This window comes from Nyctereutes procyonoides, unplaced genomic scaffold (genome assembly GCF_905146905.1).
Source record: "Nyctereutes procyonoides isolate TBG_1078 unplaced genomic scaffold, NYPRO_anot_genome, whole genome shotgun sequence".
Taxonomy (NCBI): domain Eukaryota; kingdom Metazoa; phylum Chordata; class Mammalia; order Carnivora; family Canidae; genus Nyctereutes; species Nyctereutes procyonoides.
The window spans coordinates 47,019,875-47,047,249 of record NW_026575043.1 but is presented as its reverse complement, the minus strand read 5'-3'; the positions used below and the strand labels follow the sequence as shown (position 1 = coordinate 47,047,249).

General features: G+C 42.6%; 1 protein-coding gene across 1 annotated transcript; it reads right to left on the bottom strand.

Moving 5' to 3' along the window:
* Positions 1-621: 621 nt before the first annotated feature.
* On the bottom strand, positions 622-27,375 carry LOC129508316 (piwi-like protein 1). Its single transcript, XM_055323271.1, has 21 exons — positions 27,182-27,375; positions 26,014-26,149; positions 25,617-25,638; positions 18,753-18,881; positions 17,943-18,157; positions 17,049-17,167; positions 16,339-16,419; positions 15,831-16,028; positions 13,846-13,957; positions 10,895-11,021; positions 10,565-10,682; positions 10,076-10,190; positions 9,414-9,601; positions 8,798-8,870; positions 5,874-6,074; positions 5,631-5,734; positions 3,469-3,539; positions 2,915-3,071; positions 2,120-2,245; positions 893-1,040; positions 622-738 (listed from the first exon to the last, which is right to left on the bottom strand). The coding sequence occupies exons 1-21, from the start codon at positions 27,373-27,375 to the stop codon at positions 622-624; spliced, it is 2,751 nt and encodes a 916-aa protein (XP_055179246.1).

The following is a 27,375-nucleotide window of genomic DNA, read 5'->3' as shown; positions in this document are numbered from 1 at the left end:
AAACATGAAGGTTTCATAAAGATGTCATTTAAAAAAAATGTCATTTTTCCAGTCTACTTGTTCATGAGACTAATGCCCAATCTCAACGATGAGTGGAGTAGCTTGCTTAAAGTACCACATGGTCAAGTGTGGTCAATCATAGTCATGGTAACACATTTCAAAGGTTGAGTTGAAAGACACAGCCCCCGTGGTCCATTTTCCTGCTTGGAAACTAGAAGGGTTATGTTAAGTCAGTGGTAGTAGTGACAAAAGCACACACCACTCTGAATCTCCATGTGCTATCAAGAATGATTAGAATTTAAAACTATGCATCTTGGGGCACCTGGGTGGCTCAGTCAGTTGAGCGTCCAACTCTTGATTTCCGCTCGGGTCATGATCATGGGGTTATAAGATCAAGCCGCATATTGGGCTCCAGGCTAAGAGTGGGAGCCTGCTTGGGATTCTATCTGATCCCCCCTCACTCTCTGCCCCTCCCAGTTTGTTCATTCTCTCTCTCAAAAAAAATTTTATATATACATATATATAACTATGCATCTAGGAAGGCATTTCAGAAGTACAGCTTAAAAAGAAAAAATTTACAAATGCTGGTTTTCAACATGTCATCAGGCTTTCTTCTCTTAGTCACAGGTAAAAGAGACGGCTTGCCAGGGAATGGTGTGGTTCTTGATGAATACTCTGGCCCACAAGGTAAGCCAGTTTGTGGGCATAGTGACAAGGAGCAGGAACTCGAATGACACCCTTCAGCAGAAAGAAGAAGAACAAAGATTTTTTTTAAAACTTTCTATCTAAATTTAATGTTTCAGAGATATCAATTCAGAAGGCTCAAAAAGTATAGATTTAATGTTGAACAATCTTTTGAGATCTAAAGGGAAATCCATATAAAAATACTTACCGGCAAATTATAATACATGTGGCATAGTCTGTAAGTGAGATACTGTATCCTATCTGGGGTGAAGCAAACCGTGTCGTGGATGACATTATAATGAGTGGGAGTGACAGTACCGTCTTTCACAGACTGACTCACGATAAAGAAATCATACCTGGAATCACAGAACACATGAATATAGACTATAGATTATTTTCAGAAGAAAAAGAATATTGCAAACCTACTATCTGATGTGACACAAATGGACAGAAATCCATTGTACAGAGTTTCCTTTATACTTAGAAGCCTGCTTAACTGTGGGGGGAGGATTTGGGAAAGCAAGTCCATAAAGGGCAATGCAACCACTGACCCATGTAATAATGCTCATGAGATTTCTATAGAAGCATCTGCCCTGACGCCTTGATGCAGAAACTTGAAACTGACACATTGGATCTGGCCACAGGGAAACTCAACTCAGAGTTCTAGGGATGGATGCTTTATGCCCCTCCCCGAGGATCAACGGAACCCATTCAAACCCCCTAATAGAATTGGTAAGATCCACCAGGTTCTTGTATATACCGGATTTTTAAAAAATTTTTATTTATTTATGATAGTCACACACACACAGAGAGAGAGAGAGGCAGAGACATAGGCAGAGGGAGAAGCAGGCTCCATGCACCGGGAGCCCGACGTGGGATTCAATCCCGGGTCTCCAGGATCGCACCCTGGGCCAAAGGCAGGCGCTAAACCGCTGCGCCACCCAGGGTTCCCTAGATACCGGATTTCTTATGTGTATTAGGCTATTCTTTATGTTAATCTTACTTTCCCACCTGCTTTTTCCTTTATCCCTTTTCCTGTCTTCTACTAGATTGATCGATGCTTGTCTTTCCTTCCTTGCTCCCTGTCTGCTGGTATGAAGGTCCTGTTTCATTTCCCATCCAGGGTTCTACATTAATTCATTTGCACAATCGACAAATCTTTGCTTGACCAGAAGTTCTACCATTGCTCCTAACAACTGAAGAATCTCAGTATGTTTACAATATAGGCTTAAATTCTAAGAGAAGAAAAAGGATAGAAACCTCTAGAAAAAGATGGAAACCTCTAGAATCCCATGTGTATCTGTTCGTGTAATTTTTAAACCGTCTTTAGGTCAATCTATTCTCCACCAAACCATGCAAACCTTTAAAAAAAGTTTCTATTTCTATTTGAATAAAAGAGAATCTCTAAATAAATAAAGTGGGGGGGGGGGCTTACCATTGCCTCTTGGTCACCTCCACATCAATAACTGTTCCTGGAAGTGGGTTTTGAAGTCTTCCTTGAGACTCCACAAAAAATCTGGTGTTTATTCGTTTCTTCACCACAATGAAAGTTAGTTTGACCCTTAAAAGTAATGACAGGTGTCACCAGATGTACTGTTGTCCTAGAGGCATTCAGAGTATTGAAGCATCACACACACACAGGATTCCTTAAGAAGAATCTGCGGAAGGTATAGTCCCCCCACACACCAACTTTACTGTCCTAGCTCCATGAGCCTGACCTAAGCAGTAAGAGAGGTTTCTATTCACAGCCACTCACATCTTAGGGGGAGGAACTTCCTCACAAGGTTGGGGCTGCTCCTATCTGTGGTGGGAACCAGGCCCCAGTGACAAGCAGAGGAGGCAGAGGAGAGGCATTCCCCAGCCCCAGGACCTACAAAACTCCAGAATAAAGAAGTTTCCTAAACACAAACCATCACCAGGCTGTGTTTATGGATTTTAATAAGTACCTGAGCTTAACAAGCCCTCCTACATCAAGGCTTGCAGGGAGATTAGAAAAAAAGGAACAGGTTCTTAGGGGATTCCATGGGGAGAACACAATCAGGAATGTTCTAGTTCTGCTCTGTCCTCTGACTTGGGTGTGGACCAGAAAGTCAAAGAATGAATTCCCCATCCAGCAACTGATACCCTCTGTGCCATGCTCTCTCTCTTAATTCACAGATCATAACTGTGATATTCCTTTCAGAGACTGAAATGTAGAGTTTACACAATCCGCACTTTACAATTTATATACCCAGAGTCTTTAGGGTACACAGATCTTAAGGAGGACTCAATCTGTGGGACTTCATGATCCATCAGTGCTTGAAGCTGACCATCCCCAACTCCATCCCGATACACAATGATAGCTTGTGGTAGAAACTGATTATGTTTACACCAGAGCTTCAGGGCAGCTGGAAGGAAACCAGAAACACGGGTGAATAAGCCGTAACTCAGAACCAACTGGCCACTGCTATTTGTAACAGCTTCTAGGTTCATGTTCTTTCAATACTGTAGCCTCCAGGACACATTCACTGCTTTTTGGTCTTCACATGAGCTCAGCATTTCTCAACAGCACCACTACAGAAATTCTGAGCCAGATAATTCTTTGTGGGGGCAGAATGGGTGTTGCTGTCCTCTGTAGCATGCCTGGTCTCTACCCGCTAGTTGGAGGCCAGTAGCACCTCCATCCCAGCTGTTACAATAGAGCGCATCTCTAGGCATTGCCAGACATCTCTGGGGGCCAGTGTGTCCGCTGGCAGACAACTACCCAGATGGAGTCAGGCACACCAATCTTGATGGGACACTAACCTTCCAAGCAGGTTTTCAGCCCATTCACAAGCTCCTGCCCCGATTCCTGGAAAATGCACTGAGAGAACCACCTTGTTTGGAGAAAAATAAGCTGTCAGTTTGAGATATGAGTCTTAAAATTCCATTATTTTTCATCCTGAGTTAATCTAGGACCTCTGGTGGGGGGGAAGCGGGAGTCACTATGGGTAGCTGAAGATCCAATCAGGAATCCATTCTTTGATGCCTCTGCAGAGATCGAAGCATTGGTCTCTTCCAGTACCCTAGGCATTCATTAAAATTGTGAATGCACACAAATAGGAATATGGAAGCATTCACTAACATTGGTACAAATTACACGCACTTTCAATGTGCAGGACTACTGCCGTCTCATGGTGGACACCCAAAATAAATAACCAGTGTTCCTGGAGATTGCCACTTTCAGGCTGAGGTCTTAAACAATGGTTCATCCATAATCATGGTTTGAGGGAACCAGCTGCTTTGGAACAGTAGTTTTTACTTGACCACTTCCCAACAGATCAAACAATACTGGTCTCAAGTTTCTATCCCCTGTTTTTTTAATTGCTTCTAAGTATTACAATGACCTGACATGATATAATACATTTGTCTGCTTCTTTTCCAGAATTTACAGTCTACAAGATGAAATCATGGTATGTTCAAATGCTGAGAACAGAGCAGTGGAAATGTTGTGCCAAAAAGCAAGGTTTCGACATTATTCATGAACTGAATGAAATCATTTGGGGAATATAAAAATTAATGAAAGGGAATAAAGGGAAAGGAGAGAAAATGAGTGAAAATCTCAGTGAGGGTGACAAAACATGAGAGACACCTAACTCTGGGAAACAAGGGGTAGTGGAAAGGGAGGTGGGGGGGGTTGGGGTGACTGGGTGATGGGCACTGAGGGGACACTTGGCGGGATGAGCACTGGGTGTTATATGTTGGCAAACTGAACTCCAATTTAAATAATTAAAAATTAAAAAATGAACTGAATGAGAGCTTAATTTCTTCCCATGATTGAAACATTATTTTCCACATGCTCTCCCACCAAAAAAGCAAACCAATATTATATTAAACTAGAACTGGAACTAGACTGGAATAATTGATGCCATTCATGAAAATAAAAATGGACCCCCTTAAAGAATACTCTGTAATTATACCTAGGGGGCCACAATCCTCAGGAAGCATAACAGTGATTGGTGATGGTCATACACATGCTAATGCTCAAGAAACTAAACTGAAGAATGTGCAAACTCCTTTGAAGGTAGGTTCTACTCTAAGCACAGAAAACAAAAGTATCCCTGGAGCAAGGGAGAAACATGAGATATGGAAGCATATCTTCTTCAGCAGATCCATTACATATAGATCTGTGAAGAGCAGATCCTGTACCTATAGGCTTCTGATTGTATTCCTAGGTCTGTCTTCCCCATGTGGGGTCTGAGTCCTTCCCCATGTGTTAATGGGGAGACTCACTGATTGTCAGAGCCCCTAGTGAGCAGAAATCTAATGCTTGGAATCTGTGACTATTGTATCGCCCCTCTGATTATGTCCTATGTCACAGTTGGCTTTAGGGGAGATTTTCCAGATGGACCTTATCTAATTTCATAACCCCCTGAAAAAGCAAGATAGCAGAAGGGGGAAGAGAGATTTGAAGCAGAACAAGGACTGTGTGCTCTGGGGGAGCAGGGCATTTGAGAAGGAATATGGATGAAGTCCCAGGAGCTGAGACAGGCCTTAGCTGGCAGCCAGCACGGAAATGGGGGCCTCTGTCCTTCATCTACCAAAAACAAAAACAAAAACAAAAACAAAACAAAACAAAACAAAACAAAAAGATTCTGCCAAAAGTATGTGCACTTGCAATAGGACCTCAAGCCTCCAGAGGAGAATGTGGCTTGGCCAACATGGCCAACCTGATGGCTGCCTGACAGACCTACGCGCAGACACAGGAGTGTCCTCTTAAGCTGCCATGTTTGTCATCATCTGTTAAGCAGCAACAGAAAAATGATATAGATCCCTCCACATCAAATGTATTTGGAGCATAACTTTGCCAGAAGAGGGAGAGAATACCCTGTCCATGGCCCTTGTCAACAAACATTAGTTAGGCCCACCTCTCCTGTTTGGTCTACAGCTAGTTGCCATCTACACAATGTCTGCCTAAGCCCACTCACTGCGTCAATTCTTGATTGATGCTGGACACGAAGCCTGCAATTGACTTCCGCCGATTTACAATATCATGGAAACAGTCGATACCAATGAACATCGCATTCTGTAACTGAAATTTTTTAAGAAAGGTAAGACATTGAGTTAGAACACAATAGAAGCACAATTAAGCAATTGCGTTTAAGATGGTTGAGTCTTAAATTCCACTGAACACAAGTGAAATAAAGAGAAGGCAATGAAATCCAACGTACTCCTGTCTCCACCTTCCAGAGGGCTCCTCCCATCTTGCAGTTCATCTGCTGGGCAATCTTTGTCGCAATGGTCATCAGCGTCTGGGGTTTGTCTAAGGTCCGTGCCACGACACACTGGCTTGGGGTCGGACAATTGACACACAGGTATTGTTTTATGCCATCATACAGGTCTTTCTTTTCACTGGACAGCACGCAAAGGACCTTGAGAGAAAGCAACAACAAGACTACCTAGGACATGAAACCACAGTAATGGGAGAAGTGGATGTCACGTCAAGCAAACTACCTAGGTGGAGGAACAGAGTCTGTTCATTCAATCCACAGCTGGCCCAGGAGGGTAAAGGGTCTGGAATCCCATTCCATTCAATAATGGCGAAGGTGAGCATATGGAAGAAGAAAGAGCCTAGGAGCCAGGCACCGGCAATATGCATGAATCACTTGCACTTGCAAAGTCTTTACGTCCTGGCTATTCTGTTTCTAGGAGTTCATCATGAAGTTGTCACAGAGGGTTAACAAGCACAGACTGAAATGTACCATCATCAGGAAAGTCCCCACTTACATGATGGATGCTATGTGAGAGCACTTGCCAAGCATTGTACTTGACTCAGTTAATTCTTCAATAACCTACTGAGATCAAGACCAGTATCCCCATTTTACCCCTAAGCAAATAAGCTCAGGAGTTATGGAAACTGTCTGATGTACAGGCAGCAGGGCAAGATTTCTAACACGTGCTCAGACCTCCAACAGGACATGGGATCATAGAAAAGAGCAATTACTGTTTGGCTGCTTTCTAACTATAATGGAAGATCCTCAATGTATTATTTCTAACATGATGATGCTTCTAGGAAGATTTTTTGGGGATAATCCTCAATCAGACTAGGGAAATTCCTTTCTCATTTTAAAATTTTCTTTTCACATGAATGAATGTGGAATTCTATCAAATGCATTTTGTACCTTTTTTTTACATTTCATTTGCAATTATTTTTCCTATAATTCACCACACTGTTTCTTTTTCTAAAGATTGCACTTCAGCTTACTGTCAACCCTAGGCCCATTGTATTCTACTTTTTTTATGATTTTTAATTTACTTATCTGATAGAGAGTGAGAATGAGAGCTATCACAGGAGGAGAGGAAGAGAAAGAGGCAGGTTCCCCACTGAGCAGGGAGCCTGAAGTTGAACTCGATCCCAGGACCTGAGGATCATGACCTGAACTGAAGGCAGACACTTAATTGACTGAGCGAGCCATCCAGGTGCCCCATCTCCTAATATTTCTTTAACCTCTAGCAAATCTGTTAATCATGAACTCTCCTTGTTCTTAATGTTGCTAAGCTTCCCTCAGACTGTTTTCTTCAATCTTGACAACACCAAGTTTTAACATTTTTGCTTTGGATTTGCCATTCTGTTTAGTTTCTGCTTTTTGTTTATTTCATTCTACTTTGTTTTGGTTCACTGTGCTTAGTGCATTAAGATTCAGACCTCATGGGCAGCCCCGGTGGCGCAGTGGTTTGATACCGCCTGCAGCCTGGGGTATGATCCTGGAGACCCGGGATCGAGTCCCATGTCAGGCTCCCTACATGGAGCCTGCTTCTCCCTCTGCCTGTGTCTCTGCCTCTCAGTCTCTCTCTCTGATTAAAATAAATAAATTAAAAAAAAAAAAAAGATTCTCACCTCAGTCCCAATATATTCATCAAGGGCCAGAGGTCCTCTGTTTATTTGCTGTTACACAGGTTTTGATACATACTACCTCTAGGATCTAAGTTCTTTCAATTTCTTTTGATATTATTCTAATATCATTGCTACTTGCAAGTTATTCTTTGGTTTTTGAATGTATATGGTTTAATGATTTCTAATTGTAATAGACTGCAGTCGATGTGTGTGTTTGATAGGACACCAATCCATTATCGGCTTAGGATTTCTCCATGCCTGTTGGGATCACTTAAAGATGAAGGCTAAACTAACTTATAGATATGCTTTTCTTAAAACACATAATCTTTTGGGTACAGATTACACACACACACACACGCACCCACGCACACACGCACACACACCCCTCCACTCATATATAATTTTTTAATAGCTCAATAAGTCAAGCTTTTAAGTACAATTGCAAAATCTAGATTCTAATTTTTTTCTGTGATGATTTCTGAGCATTCAGAGAGTGGTCAGCTAATGTATCCTACAATTTCAGCTTCTGGATAGCAAGCAGTCTCCTCCTAAGAAGAGCTGTTCAAAGTGATGAAAACACAGGGACTGTGCCTGTTTGGGGCTCAGCCAGTCTAACAGGATCATAAAGAGTTATTAGCTTAAGACAGGAAAGAAGTAGGGACCCAGAAAGGTGAGCTCAGCAATTGAGGCCACTTTCTCCCAAGTGTCTGCCCACTTTCCAGTGAACATGGCTGAAAGGTCAGAGACCATGAACAGGCTGACAGACTCAGAGACAGGAAAGGACAGAAATTGAAGACCAGTCCCTGCCAAAGAAAGGGCGCTTGAGATTAATTTTGAGTGGTAGACACTCAAGATCTAACAGGTGAGATTTATAACACTACAAAGTAAGACAGGAAGCTGCTGTCAATGGGACGCCTGGGTGGCTCAGCGGTTTAGCACCTGCCTTTGGCCCAGGGCATGATCCTGGAGTCCCACATTGGTCTCCCTGCATGGAGCCTGCTTCTGTCTCTCCTGTCTCTTTCCTGAATAAATAAAATCTTTGTAAAAAAAAAAGGGGGGGGGGCAGCCCCGGTGGTGTAGCGGTTTAGCACCGCCTACAGCCCAGGGTGTGATCCTGGAGACGCTGGATCGAGTCCCATGTCGTGCTCTCTGCATGGAGCCTGCTTCTCCCTCTGTCTGTGTCTCTGCCTCTATCTGCATCTCTATGAATAAATAAAATCTTAAAAAAAAAAAAGGAAGTGCTATCAAATAGAAACTTACCATCTGTGTTTTGGAGGTAACATGATTTTCTAAGACGGTTGTATAGGACTGGACTGTATCACTTACTTCAAGCCTAGAAAATAAGTATATATCATCTGTATTCAAAAGGTAAATATGTAACAAACGTTTTATGCAGCCAATGGAGCACCACATAAAAACAAGGTACAATGTTTAAAAAATAACAAACTACTTTTAACTAATGGTCATGAAAGATTTACTTATTTGAGGGAGAGCTTGTGCACATGCACACATAAGGAGGATCACTCTGTGTGACTCCCTTAAGTATACTCTCCACTGAGCACCCAGCACGATCTGAGCCAAAACCAAGAGTCAGATGCTTAACTGACTGAGCCACCAGGTACCCTGATAGTTTGTTCTTAAAACAAAAATAAGTTCAATTTTTGGCTTCCTCAGCATGTATCCCAATAGCCACAAACTATATATCCCCAAAGCCTATTTTACAGTTAATTGGAATAGATTAGGCTTTTTTTTTTTGTTTACAAACCTCCAGGGTTTTAATACAGTGGCCAATTCCTATAATTTAATATCGTCTGACTCCACTTTACCTCCGATTTGAAGATCGGTTGTTATAGATCTTAATTTCAGCTCTACTTACATTTTTGCCTCTCTCATAGCTATGCCCATGGTGGGTGTGACTTTCCGTAGACTCTGTACTAAGGATGAGGCTGCTCCATAATTTCTCGTAGGATAGAGTATTAGCCAATGATCTAGTGACTTCACATTGAGTAAGGGTCCACTTCTGGTCTCTCTCGACCAATCTGCAAACTGTGGATGGGAGTCAAACTGGAAGACATAGTATAAGACTTCAGTTTTTAAAGAAATAACATTAAAGAGCCTTTCTATTGCAAATTCTTGCTACTTCCTACCAAAACATTACAATTTTAAACTTTGGTCATAACTGAATTACATATTCTTTCCTTAAGATAGTGGTAAGTAATACTGGGATTCTATCATGGGTTACTCTGGATTGTTTGGATTCTAGCTATTTGACTCTTAAGGATACACTTGGCATATTGTTTTGCCATGAGAGATGTCCACAACACCAACCAAGGTAAACTATAGAGTTTACTATATGCCAAGGATGTTACATGCATTCTAATTGAACACCTGCTCGCTCTCCCCTAGAGAAAGGACAAACAGCCCAAGAAGAGAGAGCAGTGAGTTACTGACCTGACTTAGTTCCTCTGCATTATTATTCATTTGGCCCCAAATGACTGCAAGAGTAACTAGAACATGACCATTTTGAAGCTGTCTTACCGCTCTTCTTCCTTGAAAAATTCTTACTTCTTTCAAGATCCTTCCCGAGAAGGACATGAAGTTGGTATCAAATTTCAAATCCCAGAGTTGAAGTTCCCGTTGTACCTCCCTATTTCTGAAAGTTAAAATATTTCCACAGAATAGAACCAAAGGAAATAAGCAAAAATGATCCATTTGCAAAATTCTCCTTTAATCTAAGATGCCTTGTTGTTTGTCTTCTGTATTGACATGTTGCAGAGAGAGGGTCTCTAGTACTCTGAATTCATGTCCTTACTCTCACATTTGTGCTTAGGGTCTTTCTATTTTGTTCTTCCCCTCCAGACCTCCTCTAACTTTGCATCGATGAAACAAATAGAGTCGTTCCCACAAGAGGCCGTTTTCTTCCAACCTGTTGTTTTTTAGTTGGAGAATCGGAGATATCAAGAGTTCTGCACGGGTCTCAACTTCCGGACACACACACAAACACACAGAGAGAAGAATAGGACTTACGTTTGTATAGTATTCATCAGTTTCCGTAATTCGTGCTGCCTTTTTTCTGGATCCAATCTCATATGAAGAGCCAAGTCTCTCATCACCCTGTAGTCTTTTCGCATTTTATCTGATAGACCTTTAAAAAGTTAAGAAGATATAGCTAAACAAGCAAGAATAGATATATATGTGAAGAAGTCTTGATGGTTTTATCTGGAAGAGGAAGAGCCGATGGAGAGAACACAGCTCTGGGTCATTATGGAGTACTGTGAGAAGCCTATACTTCTACATCATAACATCTGGGGCTTGAAAGGGGTGGTCTTCTATGAGGACTGCATAAATCTGAAGTACCTGTCAGGTAGCATAGCTCAGGAACCAGCATTATAGGCTTATGGGGTGTGTCCTGTTGACTCTTTTTCCATTTGCCTTTGCTGATCAACAGTGGCTGAGTTAGGTCGGTAACCTCTGTATTATACTGCTGCTCAAAAGAGGTGAGAAAGAACACTGGTGTGACTGTCAGCAAAGCCTAGTCAAGTCACCTAAATAGGTACAAAAAAGTCTGGATCACCAACAGAGGCCCAGGGGTGTGCGAGGAAGACTATTTCCCCAAGTTTAAGAACACGTTAAAGATACTCTTAATAGTCTCTTAATTTAGATGTCCCAGGGATGACCTCTTTTTTCCCTGTAAGCACACATGGCCCAGGAGAACAAGACTCTCATAAACATTGTGTTGGGGTCACTGCACCAGCCTTCTTTGACTTGCTATAGGTAAATGCAGGACCAAGCCTTGAATTATGTTATTTCTCACTACAGTACTGCCTTAAAAAATTAAGGATGTAATTAAGAACTTTGAAGAGGATTCCCACATTAATGGGGGACGACAAACCTGGTCACTCCGTGAAGCTGCAATACTACAGCTATTCCAAACATGCCTCCTGCATGATCGAAACTTTTCCGGCAGGAAAAGGCATTTGCCAAGACATCTATCCAGAAGCTCCTATCCCTAGGCTGCAATTCCTGTACAATAAAGTGCCTTTCCTCTCCCACATAAAGTGATGGTCTGTCATAGATCCTTCCATGCTGATCAGTGAGGTCCTCATCAGTCACCAGTTAGCCACATGAATTCTGGTGGGATTGGTTAAGTATCCTGAGAATGTCAAAGGAGTTCCAGAGACAAGACGACTTCAAATCCAGTGTTCATGGCGCTTTACCTCTGGAGCTGAACTACTACTTTTAATTCTCTGTAGTTATTTGAAAGGCAGCTGGGATTCACCTCCATTCCCCTGCTTCTAGAGTCTTAAGGCAGGAGCTTGTGCAAGTATATGTATATACATGTGTGCAGAATCATGGCATCATTTTAGGGCCTCAATCACCACTCCCACTCCTGAGACTAGCACAGCCTTTGTACAAGCTATTCTTTCTGTCGAGAACTTTGAGAAACACACTATTTAATTCTCATGGCTGTCCTGTGATATCCCAGATGGATCTCCTACAACACCAACTTCTGCGTCTCCACAGGAATTTCCTTGTCCCACTTTGCATTACTATGAAAGCTTTTCTGCAAGCCAGGATTGTGCTTTCCTTTTAAGGGCTCATCTATGGATTTCAGGATTTTTCTAGATCTCATGACAACACAACTAGATTGCCATCTGTTATTATCCTGAGTTCCCACCAGGACATCCCAAGACTACCCAAGTCATTTCAAAGGTCGTCTCAACCAATGACCTTTGAAGTAAAATCTGGAGAATGAGCAAGCAAATATCAGCCTGATATCCCTGTCTGCAACTCCATCAGAGGCTATGTCAACCCAACAATCCCCAAGCCAGCTCCTCACACAGAATCTCCCATTGCAATAAGTGATGCCAGCCTCCATTCACTTCCTCAGATAAAGTCAGAGACTCCTCTTACCATTACTCACTACATTTGAGCCATCAAAAGTCCTCCCATCTGCTCCTTCTACTCCCTTTCTAATCCAGGTCACCATTATCACTGATCTAAATGGACTTAAGCACCTCCCTACTGGTGTCCCTGCCTCCCTTTTTACCTGCATACAGTGCATTCCCTGTACATTAGACGCACATCTATAAAAGAAAGTACCCCATTTCATCTATCTGTATAGTGTCACTTAACGGTAAAATCCAATGTGTGTAGGTGGACAGAACTTTATACAATGTGGCTCCCACGTCCTCCTCTGACGTCATATCCTGCAACCCTGTACACGTCCCACCCACAACTGGGTTTATTTCTTGACAGGACACTCTAGCCTTGTTTGGGATCTGGATACATCACGCCCATCCTGAAAGTGGTGTAAGAGACAATTCTTCTCACCAATCTGCACACAGCTTGCTCCTTTCTGACAGTCACATACCAGCTACTCAGAGCTTTCTATGACCAGCAGTCTAAGCCACCAGACATTCTCCATAACACCTCTTGATTATCTGCATAGATTTCCCCCAATACATGCTTTCTTCTTGTCTGCCATCTCTCTTCCTACTACAAGGAGGCAAGTCCCTTAAGAACAGAGAACTCAGTAGTCTTACCAATGTATACCCAAGTTGTATAATGAGCACTCATTACATGCTTTCAGGTTAAACAAGTAAGTACTAAGCGTGGAGCACAAGTGGGGATGATGCCATAATAGCACCATCCCCTTGAATGGCTGTGTACCCTCAGTGCTTCCAAGTAGCTAGATTTTGGATTCCTAATATAATTTAGGAAAAAAACCCAGCTTATACTTTTCTAAGTTCTTTCCGTTTGCTATAAATATCTGTAACTCCTTGAATTCTCTCTTATCTGCCCAAGCTAGAAAACCAACCTCACCACCTAGTGCATCTTTGTTCACGAAGTTTACTTGTTTCTTTGTGAACAAAGATTGAGGAATTCATGAGTTATGAGATTTAGCACATAAGTGACATCATTTCTGATAGTAATTTTTCACCTTTTCATTTTGAACCAAGTCCTAGAGAGCTGAAACTTCTACGTAGGTGAAGTCTTCATATCTGAAATCTTGCCATATTTTATTTTCAACCCAACAATCCATCAACATGTTTAAAACTATCATAGCCACGTCCAAGACTCATGAAAGAGGTCTTATTGGAGCCATTCTAATTATGTAACATATACACAAGGTACCCAAATACATGGACAAATTCATGTAAGTTATAATATCCTCCAAGAGAAACCCTGTAATACATAGATTATGACTTATGATCTAACATATGTGACTATCAGTTATACATAGGAGACATATTTGATTAAATAAGAAAAAATATTTAGATATACTGAAATAAAAGATTGCATACCTCCCTGTAGTAGTCTACAAAGGTGATTTCAGCACCACCTGATTTCTTAAATTTGGTTCTGGGATTATCCTCCCAATTAATAGCATCCACCCTATAGGTTTTGTTGTTATACCTGTGGAATATTCACAATATGTGGTATTATTCCTAATGTATTCATAGCATGGGATCAGGCAAGAATTAATAGGCTTTAAATCCTACAGGTAATTGCAGGATATATCAGCTTTATCATATTTAATATATTCACCAAGTTGTACACTCTTCAACACAACCCAAAGAAACACCACAACCACGAGCAGTCACTCCTCATGTCCACTCAACTTCCCCAGTCCTTAGATAACTGCTAGTTTAAAGTCCATCCTATACGTTTGCCTATCTGTCCTGTTTCATAGGAATTGAGTCATACAATATGTGACCCTTCCTGACTGCCTTCTCCCACTCAGCATAATGTCTTTCGAGATTCATTCCTGCTATAGCATATACTTGTACTTAATTCCTACTTATTGCCAAATAAAAACATAGCATATCTATAATGGGATATATTATCTGTTTCAGCGGATGAACATTCACGTTGTTTACACTCTTGAGCTATTATGAATAATGATGTCAGGTCTACAAAATTGGTACATGAATGGCCATAAGTTTTCATTTTTCTTGGGTACATAACCAGGAATAGAACTGCTGGATCATATGGCCACACTATATTTAGCATGTTGAGGAAGTGCCATACTGTTTTCCAAGGAGATCATACCATTTCACATTTATACCAGCAAAGTTTGAGGGTTGGTTCCGATTTTTCACATCCTTGCCAACATTTAGTATCTGCTTTTTTAATTTTAGCCATCCTAGTGGGTACGAAGTGCTATTTCACTGTGGTTTTACTCTGCATTTCCCTCATGGCTAATAACATTGAATATCTTTTCATGTGATTATGGATCATTTTTATATTTTCTTCAGAGAAATGTCAATTCAGATCCTTACCCATTTTTTAAAAAAGTTATCTTTTGACTTGTACCTGTTCTTTACTTATATAGATGCAAGTTATGAGATTGAGAGAAAATATTTGCAAGTCACCTTTCTATCCATTGTTTTTCACTTTTGACTTTGAAGAACAAACGTGTTTAATTTGATGAAGTACAATTTATACTTTTCTTTTGTCATCCCTTCTCTGTTGGTGTCCTATAAGGGTTTTGCTCACCTAAAGAAGATTTACTCCTATAGTTTCTTCAAAGACTTTTATACTTTTAACACTTCCATGGAGGTCTATTTTGAGTTTATCTTGGAGTGGAATTGGAGTTAATTTTGTATATTGTGTCAGGAAGGGCCAGGTGGATACCCAGTGGTCACAGCAATATTTGCTGAAAGAGTATTCCTTCTCTAAACTGTCTTGACACTCTTGTTGAAAAAAAATAAACTGACTATAAACTGACTTTGGGACTCAATTCTATTCCATCAATCTTTTCATCTGTCCTTTTGCTACTGTCTTGATTACTAGCTTTATATGTTTTGAAATTAGGGAGCAAAAGTCCTCAACTTTACTCTTAAGATGATGTTGCTAAACAACTTTCAGTCCACACTCTTAAAAGTGTCTGGTTTAAAGGGAGAGGAAAAAACTAACTTCAAGTGGAAATTTGCCCATAGGTTCTATCTAATTAAGCCCTGATTTTTTTTAAAACTAGTTAGACACCAAGCAAAAGAAATTTGGAAGGAATATATTCTGTTATGTGCAGGACAGGCTTCCACAAGATGACTGGATCAGCATTAGGAATTAAGAACAGCGAAGTCTCCAAATGACACGTATCCCTCTCTCTTGCAATAGACCTAGATGAGAAAAGCACGAACTGACTTGGCCATTGCCGTGCCAGGTCAGCTTCTGAACTTTAACTACTGAGTGGTTTGAAAACCACTGGGAACATCTTCTCGGGGTGGGGGTGGTGATCAAAGTAATGGGATAGGTTTGTTGTTGTTGTTTTTTTAAGCAGACTTACAGTGTAAAAACAATTGACCCGATTAATTCTTTAGAAACTTGCTCAACATCTTCCTTTTTGGTTTGTGGATCACGAAGACCTGTTATTAAATCATAAGCTGTTTGCATTCGGAGCAGTTTATGGTTCACATCAGCACAGAGGGTAATGCTGGTTTCATACTCAAGAATAGAAGTAACGTATCCAGGCCAGATGACCAGCCTGCAAATAGAACACGTTAGATAGGATTATCAAACTCCAAGCTCTGAGTATAGAGCACGTGTCACAGGGCCCTAAAAAGTCACTTTGGAGTCAAGCCATTTCATCCCTTATTTTTAATAAGAAAGGGTCTTTTGAAGGACCTTTCCAATAGAGATTTACCTGCTGTGCTAGTTATACCTAATTTTTGTTAAACCACTTTTATTATTAACCACAGGCTTACACATATATACCTACATATGTTTGCATGTGAGAATCTATGGGACTTAGATGTATACATTACAAACATTACATGAAACTATTTTATACCAACTTGTGATCGAAGAACTCAGTGGCCTCTTGCTTGTTATAATAGTTGCGACCAACTTGCTTCAAATTCATCTGCTTCAAAATTCTAAAAATTGAAGAATAAGTTTTGTTGAAATAGTATGAATATTAAGCATTTGGTAATACACATGAGGATACATTAGGGGGAAAAATCTGCCAGCAACTTTGTATTACACATAATAAACAGATGTACCTGGTACAAGTAAATTATATTGTGAGGTAGATATTAAGGTCCATTTATCCTCTGTTTTCCCCTCCTTTCCCTTATATACAACAAACTGTCATGGAAAGACCATTAGGATGTCCTCCATTCCCAGAAATGAACCAAAACATCTTTTGCAGATTATGTGCCTCCAATTTGGGATATTTGTCCACCACTGTTACTACAAAATAAAAAACCAGTGCATTTGCTCTAAGGAGAAATATGCATAGGCATGCATACTCGATGTATGCTCCTCCTTCCAGGCAGGTCCAGGCACAGGATGTGGGGGTAGGCAGGGAGAATACTGAGGATAGGCCACAGAACTTAAGAATGTCTAGGTGAGGGTCAAGTCCCATTTCATCCCCAAGGTCCGTTGCCCTCTCAGGATGAGGAGGTGTCAAGAACATGAAATTCTAGGAGCAAATGTCTATGTTCAATGCCACTGACACATGAACACAGTCATATCTCAAGGAAACTAAAGCTTATAAACACACCTTCTAAAGAGAATGTTGTAATAGCGTAAGCAGTCTGGTGAGTTGGGTGAGAGTTCGCTGATGAATTCAATGGTCAGCTTCACAACCTGGTTTTTCAGTAGGCTGACCAATTCTGTTTTCTGAGATAAAGAAAAAACAAGAGGGTCTAGCAGTCCTTCCGAAGACAATAAGCTCATTATTGAACCACAAATCAATAGGTCACCTGGGTATGAAACACACCAGTGTGACACATGCAGGGACAATACAAGATTTATGAGGCTAAAGTGAGGAGTCAGAATTAAACATTTACAACTACTTTTTTAACTTAAACGAGCTCCTGTAGATTATTCTTTTGGTAAATAGATGTTTATTGGAAAAATATTGAGTCCTTCTAATGTTTTTGCTGAAAGATGAGAACAAGAGATAAAAACTATTCAATACTTCATCAGCACTTGACCCATATTTGCCATTGAAAATGTAAAACATGTATATATTTTGCTCTCAGATTCATTTTAAGCACTGACAAAAAAAAAAAAAGCACTGACATGAGGCAGGAGGGAACATCAGTGATAAGCACACATGGCATGTGGGTTTTGTTACAAATCCCATGGGCAAGAGATCTTCAGGTCTCCTCAAATCGTTGTACAAAAATGGTATTTGCTTTAAAACAGTGAAGATGTGAGAGGAAGAGAACAAAGGTCAAGAAAATGTCTAGGGTGCCTGGGTGGTTCAATTTGTTAAGCATCTGCCTTTGGCTCAGGTAGTGATCTCAGGTCCTGGGTTTGAGCCCCGAGTTGTGCTCCCTGCTCAATGGGGAGACTGCTTGTCCCTCTCCCTCTGCCCTCTTGCTCATTCTCTCTTGCTCTATCAAATAAATAAAATTTAAAAAGAAAACATCCAATAACAGTACTTAACCGGCAACAGTAGCTTGTGAGGTAATAATAAAGAGCTCCCATCAAATATATGGCACTCTCCAATAAATGCTTTATGCTGCAAAAGCAATTCTGAACGAACTTTTCCATCCTCGATGTCTGGCATGTAGTCAATGTTGTACTTATATGTGACCTGCTGGGGGCGGGACGTCACTCGGAAATGGTTTGTGAATAGCTTTACAGGTCTACCCAGCGTGCCTGCAAAAATGAATCCACGTGTCAATAATGAAACAAGCAGACTGACTGTACCTAAATAATGTGGACATCCCAATACCGAAAGCCAAAGTTAGGCCAAACAAGGATATTAACCACCAAACACATAAACATTTACATACAGCTGATGTCCAGAGTATGCATCATCCATTTAGAGGAGTCCTCACTCAAGCAGACATTTAGAGAGTTAAAATAGAAGATTAAAATATTTAACAAGAGATCAGAAGAAAAATCTCTAACACAAGGCTTGCAACAGGGGGAGCTGGGTGGGGAGCCAGAATAATGTAAATGTTGTAATTATGCTTAGGTTTCTTTTTTCTAAAGTCTCAGTGCATTCAAAGAGCTGGGTCATTCTGTCTTAGTGGCTACAAAAGGAATAGAAAAATGGAGAGTCCATCTAGGACTCTCTAATAGTCTCTGTTTCTGCAAAATCGGGTGCCATTACAACAACGTAAGCAGTTTGGGAGGTTACCTCCACTCACAGTGATGGGATGAAGCTTTACACACACTCTTAAACACAAACATGCACAGGTTTCACGTGAACAATTCCCTCAGGCTGGGTCGTTAATGGCCAGCATACCTGTCGTGGACTCTCTAACATGTTCCAAGTACTGTCGGGTATCCACCACATGGTCTCGAAAAATACCCCCAAAACGCTTTCTCTCCTTCAGTGAGGTTGCCTGCAGTCTAGTCGCCAGCTGAAGTTCCTCTACATGGAAATGGATATGAAAGCCATGAGTGGTATACAATTAAAAAAAAGGGGGGGGGGGTCGCTGGAGTTAGGAAAGTCAGGACTGTCCAACAATCCAAAGGGTATTTCAGTCATTGGTCAACAGAAAGGGGGAATGGGACCTGGAAACCCCTCTGAACAAGACCCCACCCCACATCAGTGGCCAGCCTGGCCCAGCCCCACATCCATCCCCATGGAATTTGCTTTTGTGCCAGACACTTGTTCGGAGTGCAAGCTTCAAAGCAGAAACTTTGTCCTTAGCCAGCGGCTTTATAGGCCAATCACTTGGCACCTCACTGCCCTCTCAGGAGCACTGGAAAATGCTGACTGAATAAGCGGTTTATAAAAAAAAGTGCATGAAATTGCCTTTGATACAAAATAACTGAGACGTTCTTTTTATTAACAGCTACTGGAAAAGGCTCTATTTTTTAATTACATTGAAATATGCATACAGATTTTACCAGGCACCATTTGGAGGACAAGACAAAGCAGTCTTTCAAATACCCTGGAGGAGGGGATTTATGAAGATGGAGGAGTAGGGTCCTCACCTCACCAGGTCCCCAACTTACCTACAGAACTTCCAAACCATCCTGAACACCTACGAATCTGACCTGAGATTTAAAGACAGAACAGCCGGAACTCTACAGAGGGAAAAGTTTTGACTTCTAACAAGATAAGACAGGAAGGGGGAAAGGTGGGGGGGGGGGGAAGAAGGGTGGAAAAAGAAGGGGTAAGGGGGGGAAGGGAAGGGGGGAAGGGGGGGAGGGAGGGGGGAGGAAGGGGGAGGGAAGGGGGGAAGGAAAGGGGGAAGGAAGGGGGGAAGGGAAAGGGGGGGAAGGGAAAGGGGGGGAAGGGAAAGGGGGGAAGGAAAGGGGAAGGAAAGGGGGGGAAGAAGCCTGGGGGCAGGTGGGGGGGTGGGGAGCTGCGGGCCAGAGGAGATGGCTCCAGCCTGGTGGGTAAGACTGGGAGCCCCTAGAGCCCAGCCCCGGAGAGGAGGAGCATTGGGCTGAACCCCAGGAGGGGCGGCGGAGCCCGCAGGCTCCCGGGGTCACTAGCAGACGAGGCGCGCCCGGGGCAGAGCACCCCACAGCCCGCGGGCCGAGCTCGGGACAGCGCTGGAGCCGCAGACGGCGGGGCGTCGGGGAGAAGCAGGGGGGCAGGCGGGGGCTCCGGGCGGGCGGGCGGGCAGGCGGGGCGGGGCGCTGCGCCTGCTGCCTTCGGGCGCCCGCCACGGACCCAGGAGCGTGATGCCGGCAGCACACGCCCCAGAGCCCAGGGCGCACGGGGGACACGGCCGGGGTCCCGCCTCCCCCCGGGGCAGGCGGGGGCGGCAGGGCCCAGGACGCGAGGGCTCCCCTGCGGCCGGCCCCCGAGCTGTGCAGGTCCGCGCCCCCGCCCCGGAGCACCCAGGCCCACGGGGACTGGGGATGGCGGGAGTTACTGGGGAGCTGACTCCAGGGCTGGAGAGCTGGCCGCCGCCACTGCTGTGTTCCTCCCTGTGTCACCTTGTGCCTGGGACAGGTGGCGTCGCCAGGGGACAGAGGCCTCACAGGACAAGCAGCTCCCCCTAAGCCCGGCACCTGGCGGGGGAGGGGGGGGCAGGTCCCCAGGTGCACACACCTGAGAATCAGCACAGCAGCCCCTCCCCGAAGACCAGCTGGAAGGACAGGGGAAGAGCAAGTTCTGGACCGAGCAGTGCTGGAAAGCCCCAGGGGAAGAAGAGGGACTTAGAGTTAGTAGAACTAGAGATTCCCCTCCTTCCCCCCCCCCCCCCCGCTTTTTCCAGTACAACTCCTTTTTATATCAGACTAAAAATTTCCAGTATTTTTTCCCCTTTTCCCATCTTAACTACAATATTTTACCACTTCATTTTTAACGTTCTTCCTTTTTTGACTTTCTTATTTCTACCATTACAGATCCTAGATATAATTTCTACTTCTAGATTCAACATACTCAATTTAATATTGGGAAATTTATAAGCTATGTTTTTTTGTTATTTTTGTTTGTTTTCTTGGACTCCTTTTGTTCTCCAATGGTGGAAGTTCATACCTTCTAAAACATGACCAGCATGCACCCAGAACCAAGTACTATACCGTGCTGGTTCATTCTATGAGATTACAGTCTCTCTTCATTACCATTCTGCCCCTCTCTTTTACCTTATGTTTTGGTGGTTAACGTTGGGGCTTTCTACAAGTATTGCTGGTTTATATAAATTTGGGACCGAACATCTTCTAACATACAGAACTTCATACACTCAGAACCAAGAGGATCAGCCTCTAGGACCCCAGGTAGACTATATTTTCCTTCCACTACAACTTCATCACCACCATCTCCTATTCCCCTCCGTTTTTTTCTTCTTTTTTCCTTTTCCTCTTCACTTTTGCTTTTTTCTCTTCTCTTTTGCTTTTTCGTTTTTATACTTCTTTGGGATTCTTGGCCTTTTATTTTTTTACCACTTTCTTTTAAAGTTTGTTTTTCACTTCAGTGCTCCTTTGGTTTTATTATGTTCTGATTTGGTTTTCATTTTCTAGTCTCCGACCTCGTCAGAATCATCTACGGTGAAATTTACTTAGGTCGTGTTTCAAATTCTTGCCTTAGCTTGCTCACACCCCCACTCTGCATGGAGCAAAACGACTAGAAGGAAGAACTCACAACAAAAGAGAATCAGAAATAGTACTCTCTGCCACATGACTACAGAATACGGATTACAATTCAGTGTCAGGAAGTCAATTCAGAAGCACAATTACAAAGCTACTGGTGGCTCTAGATAAAAGCATAAAAGATTTGAGAGACTTCATGACTGCAGAATTTAGATCACAATGCCAGATTTCAGGTTGTACTACAAAGCTGTGGCCATCAAGACAGTGTGGTACTGGCACAAAAACAGACCCATAGATCAATGGAACCGAAGAGCGAATCCAGAAGTGGACCCTCAACTTGACGGTCAAGTAATATTCGAGAAAGCAGGAAAGACTATCCCTGGAAAAAAAGACAGTCTCTTCAATAAATGGAGCTGGGAACATTGGACATCCACATGCAGAAGGAGGAACCTAGACCATTCTCTGACACCACACACAAAGATAAACTCAAAATGGATGAAAGATCTAAATGTGAGACAAGAATCCATCCAAATCCTAGAGGCGAACAGAGGCAACACCCTTTTTCAACTTGGCCACAGCAACGTCTCGCAAGATACATCTGCGAGGGCAAGAGAAACAAAAGCAAAAATGAATTATTGGGACTTCATCAAGATAAGAAGCTTCTGCACCACAAAAGAAACAGTCGACAAAGGTTCCTCAAAGAGTTAAAAATAGATCTGCTGGGGATTTACCGCAAAGATACAGATGCAGTGAAACACCAGGACACCTGCACCCTGATGTTTATGGCAGCAATGTCGGCAATAGCCAAACTGTGGAAGGAGCCTTGGGGTCCATCAGAAGATGAACGGATAAAAAAAGATGTGGTCTATGTATACAATGGAATATTACTCAGTCATTAGAAATTACAAATACCCACCATTTGCTTTGACGTGGATGGAACTGGAGGGTATTATGCTGAGTGAAATAAGTCAATCAGAGAAGGACAAACATTATATGGTCTCATTCATTTGGGGAATATAAAAAATAGTGAAAGGGAATAAAGGGGAAAGGAGAAAAAAATGAATGGGAAATATCAGAAAGGGAGACAGAACATGAGAGACTCCTAACTCTGGGAAACGAAAAGGGATGGTGGAAAGGGAGGTGGGCAGGGATGGGAGTGACTGGGTGATGGGCACTGAGGTGGGCACTTGATGGGATGAGCACTGGGTATTATGGTATATGTTGGCAAATTGAACTCCAATAAAAAAATAAATAAAAATAAATAAAAGGATTATACTCTTAAAAAAAAAAAGGAACGGAAAATTCAACTTTGCTTTTCCAGTGCTCATAAATTGTTGCAGTGTGAAACCACGAGGTTGGTCATAAAAGTCAAATAAAAGGCAATGATGATCATAAAAAAAAAAGGAAAAAGAAAAAGAAACAGTCCACCTACAGAATGGGAGAAGATATTTGCAAATGACCTATCAGATAAAGGGCTAGTATCCAAGATCTATAAAGAACTTCAACTCAACAGCAAAGAAACAATCTCATCATGAAATGGGCAAAAGACATGAAAAGAAATTTCCCCAAAGACCACTTAGACATGGCCAACAAGCATATGAGAACATTCTCCACATCACTGGCCATCAGGGAACTACCGATCCAAACCCCCATGATGAGATACCACTTCACACCAGTGGGAAATGGGGAAAAGTCACAAGACAGGAAACCACAAATGTTGGAGAGGATGCGGAGAAGGGGGAACCCTCTTGCACTGTAGGTGGGAATGTGACCTGGTGCAGTCACTCTGGCAAACTGTGTGGATGGAGGTACCTGAAAGAGTTAAAAATAGAGCTACTATATGGCTCAGCAATTGCACTACAGGGAATTTACCCCAAAGATACAAATGCAGTGAAAATCCAAGCCACCTGTTCCCCAGTGTTTATAGCAGCAATGTGCACAATAGCCAAACTGGAAGGAGCCTCGGGGTCCATCAAAAGACGAATAGATAAAGATTATGGTCTATATATACAATGGAATATTAGTCATTAGAAATGACAAATACCCACCATTTGCTTCGACATGGATGGAACTGGAGGATATTATGCTAAGTAAGTCAATTGAAGGACAATTACCATATGGTTTCACTTATACCAAGAATATAAAAAATAGTGAAAGGAATCATAGGGGAAAGGAGAGAAAATTAGTGGGGAAAAAAATCAGAGAGGGTGACAAATCCTTAGAGACTGCTAGCTTTGGGAAATGAACAAGGGGTAGTGGAAAGGAAGGTGGGTGGGGGGATGAGGTGACTGGGTGATGGGCACCAAGGACGGCACTTGCTGGGATGAACAGTAGGTGTTATACTTCATGTTGGCAAATCGAACTCCAATAAAAGAATATACAAAAAATATCGTTAAAATAACCTACATTATTCATAAACCTTGCACCCCTGAATGACTAAGATAGTCCATGCCCTGGGCTACAGAAACTGGTTCTCTTCAAAAGGTTCCTTCTGGAAGCTATTATTCCTAGTTAATGATGATCCTATAAAATACCAGAGTCTGAATTTGTATAATAGAAGAGCTTTCATTTTACAAACAAGTTTTTTTAAATGCTTTTTATCAAATTCACAACTAATTCCAGACACAGCCAGCAGTCAAACTTACCACATTCAAATTTCAGGGAGAGAAAACAGCTGGCATCATTCATTAGTACTTGCTACATACAATATGCTTTATTGAAGTATTAAACATAACTCTTCAGACATGATATAGATGAAAAAACGGGTATTCACTATTGTGTATTCAGATAATTTCATTTCATGGAGTTCATATTATGTATCTGTATTTTATAAAAACATCTATAACATCAGACACCAAAGGCAGAGACAATAGAAGCAAAAACAGACAAGTAGGAATTCTTCAAGCTAAAAAGTTTCTGAACAAATTAATGCATCAACAGAATGAAAGCCACTTATGGAGTGGGAGAAAATATTTGCAAACCATGTATCTTATAAGGGGTTAATTTCCAAAATATATAAGGAACTCCTGAAACTGAAGAGTGGCAGGGTTGGGGGCGACATAATAACCCCCCATTTTTTTAAAGATTTATTTATTCATTCATGATAGAGAGAGAGAGAGAGGCAGAGACACAGGAGGAGGGAGAAGCAGGCTCCATGCTGGGAGCCCGACGTGGGACTCGATCCCAGGACTCCAGGATCACGCCCTGGCCAAAGGCAGGCGCTAAACTGCTGAGCCACCCAGGGATCCCAATAACCCCCCTTTTAATGGAGAAAAGACCTGAATGAACAAACATATAGTTGGCCAACAGGTACATGAAAACATGCTCAAAGTCACCAGGAAATGCAGATCAAAGCACAATGAGCTGTCACTTCCCATCTGTAAGCATGGCAGTGTGTGTGTGTTTGTGTGTGTGTGTGTGTGTGTGAGAGAGAGAGAGAGAGAGGAGAGAGAGAGAGAAAGAGAGAGAGAGAGAAATTTTTTTTTAAAGACCACAAATGCTGGTGAAGATGTGGAGAAATTTCAATCCCTTGATAATGCAAAAATGGTACAGCTGCTACGGAAAACAGTATAGAGATTACTCCAAACACTTAGAAGTAGAACCACCATATAGTCCAGCAGTCCTACTTCTGGGAGATTCTTTCAGAGAAATTGAAATCAGAATCTCAAAGATATATTAGCACTCCCACGTTCACTGCAACAGTATTAAAAATAGCCAAGCCCCGGAAACAACCCAAATACTAACAGATGAATGGGTAAGTTAACATGGTATATCCATACCACAGACTATTATTCAGCCTTTAAAAAAGGAAAAAAGGACAGATCTCATGTTAACTATTCTCACCATAATTAATAATAATTTAAAACTTAACTGACTGAGCCATCCAGGTGTCCCACTCTTGATTTTGGCTCAGGTCATGATCTCAGGGTCCTGAGATCAAGCCCCGCATCGAGCTGCACATTCAGCATGGAGCCTGTTTAAGATTCACTCTGTACCTCTGCCCCTCCCAATGCTCTTTTAAAACACTTTAAGATAGGAGCAAGTCAGAGAATCAGACCTGAGGTTTAATAGTTTTAGCCAAACCCTTGGCTAATATACGAGTCTGAATGCTCACTTGCATAATGATACCCTTCCACCTAGGCGGAGAATACAATGCAGGCAAGGCTGAGGGGCTCAAGCAGCTGCTCAACCTTCTAGTGCATTGATTTCAAACCCACTCATGTTTCTAGAATTCCTAGTTAACTTGTAGTTATATATGAATGCATTGTCTAAACCTGAAAAGACATTATAATTGAACAATTGGTTAGACTGTTATCCATCTCCACTTTTCCATAAGCTTTAAAATATAAGGGGAAGAAAACACTGAGCAATTAATTCGTTGCAGAAAAGAAAAATAGTTGAGGGCTATACACTCTTCCTATCCTGTCAAACTCTATGGGGATCCTGAGGCCCTCGGCTGGGCTGGTATCACTATGGTACACCCTCAGAGATTAAATCTCCCTGCCCCTCACCATAGCCCTCTCTTTCCCCATTGTCACCTGGAGGCCGAGATGCTCTTTTCGGTCTTCTTCGTTGTGCAGGCTTAACCACTTGGCTTTCCGGTTGCAGCGGCCACGGGCTAGGTGGAATTCGGCTGGTTTGCTGAGTCTGCATATTTGAGGGGATAGACATAAAGAGTGCTGTTAATGGAATTTGTCCCTCATCCAAAAATTATTTGCCTGCTATGTGCCCAAGTGCTATCAGGGCATGGAGCACGTTCCCTTGTAATGGCTCACACGCCAGTAACAGAAAATCATAATGTATATAACATTAGTATGTTAATGGCCAGGGAAATGAAGTAAAAGAGAACAAAGTACAGAAAATTTGTGTTATGGGGAAGGTAGGTTTGTGAAGGGGGGCTGGGTGAGTTCATGGGGTATGAAACAGAGCCTCGGGAGGAGGTTGGGACTCCACCAAAGCTTTGGAGGAGAGTTACAAGGTTATGGGAGCCACAGGTAAAGAGCAAGTTTTCTAAGGCAGCAATGTCCAAGGAAGCAGGAGCTGAACAAGGGGAGAGAAGCAGGAGAAGTCACAGGGGTGGTGGGAGGAAGGCCATCTGGAACAATGTGTTCGGACTAAGAAGACAGGAACGTGTACAGGGCATTGGGCAGAGGAGCTGCATGGACTGACTTACTGGTTCTGTGCTGAGTAACCGAAAAAATGACGAGGGCAAATGCAGGAAGACCAGTTAGGAGGCCACTTGTGGTGTTCAGCAAAGGATGCTGGGGGTTGGGGCCAGAGGGGGGAAACAGAGGTGGTAAGACGTTGTCAGATGCTAGGATTTTTTTTTAATTGGGAGAGGACAGTATTTCCTGGTTGTTTACATGAAGGGTTTTAGAGGAGTCTAGGATGGATCTAGAAGGCAGCAAAGGGCAGAATGGGGCTTCTTTAGAGGAGAGGAGTGGGGCATGTCGGGGAGGGCACCTCAGCAGCGCACAGACACCTGTGGGGTGTCAGCTGCTTGTTTTGAATTCATCCTCAAAGAGGAGTCCTTGGCTGGAGCCAAGATATTCAGACACCTTTCCATACTCTCAGGATGAAAGTAAAGCCCTTTGCGAGAGTGAAGGCACGTGAGAGGGAAGCAGCTGAGGAAGATCCAGCATCTTCTGCATAGATGAGACTGAACAGGATTGTGCTCACTGGCGGCGCTGCGGCTCCAGGTGGCGCTGCGGCTCCAGGTGGCGCTGCGGCTCCAGGTGGCGCTGCGGCTCCAGGTGGCGCGGGTTGGGACGGGAACCTACCACGGGCTCTGCCTCGAGCTCGAGTCCTGGCTCGGCCGGACATTGCGGTCCTGAGGGTGAGGACCCCGGAGGGGACAGGCCCTGGAAGAGCAT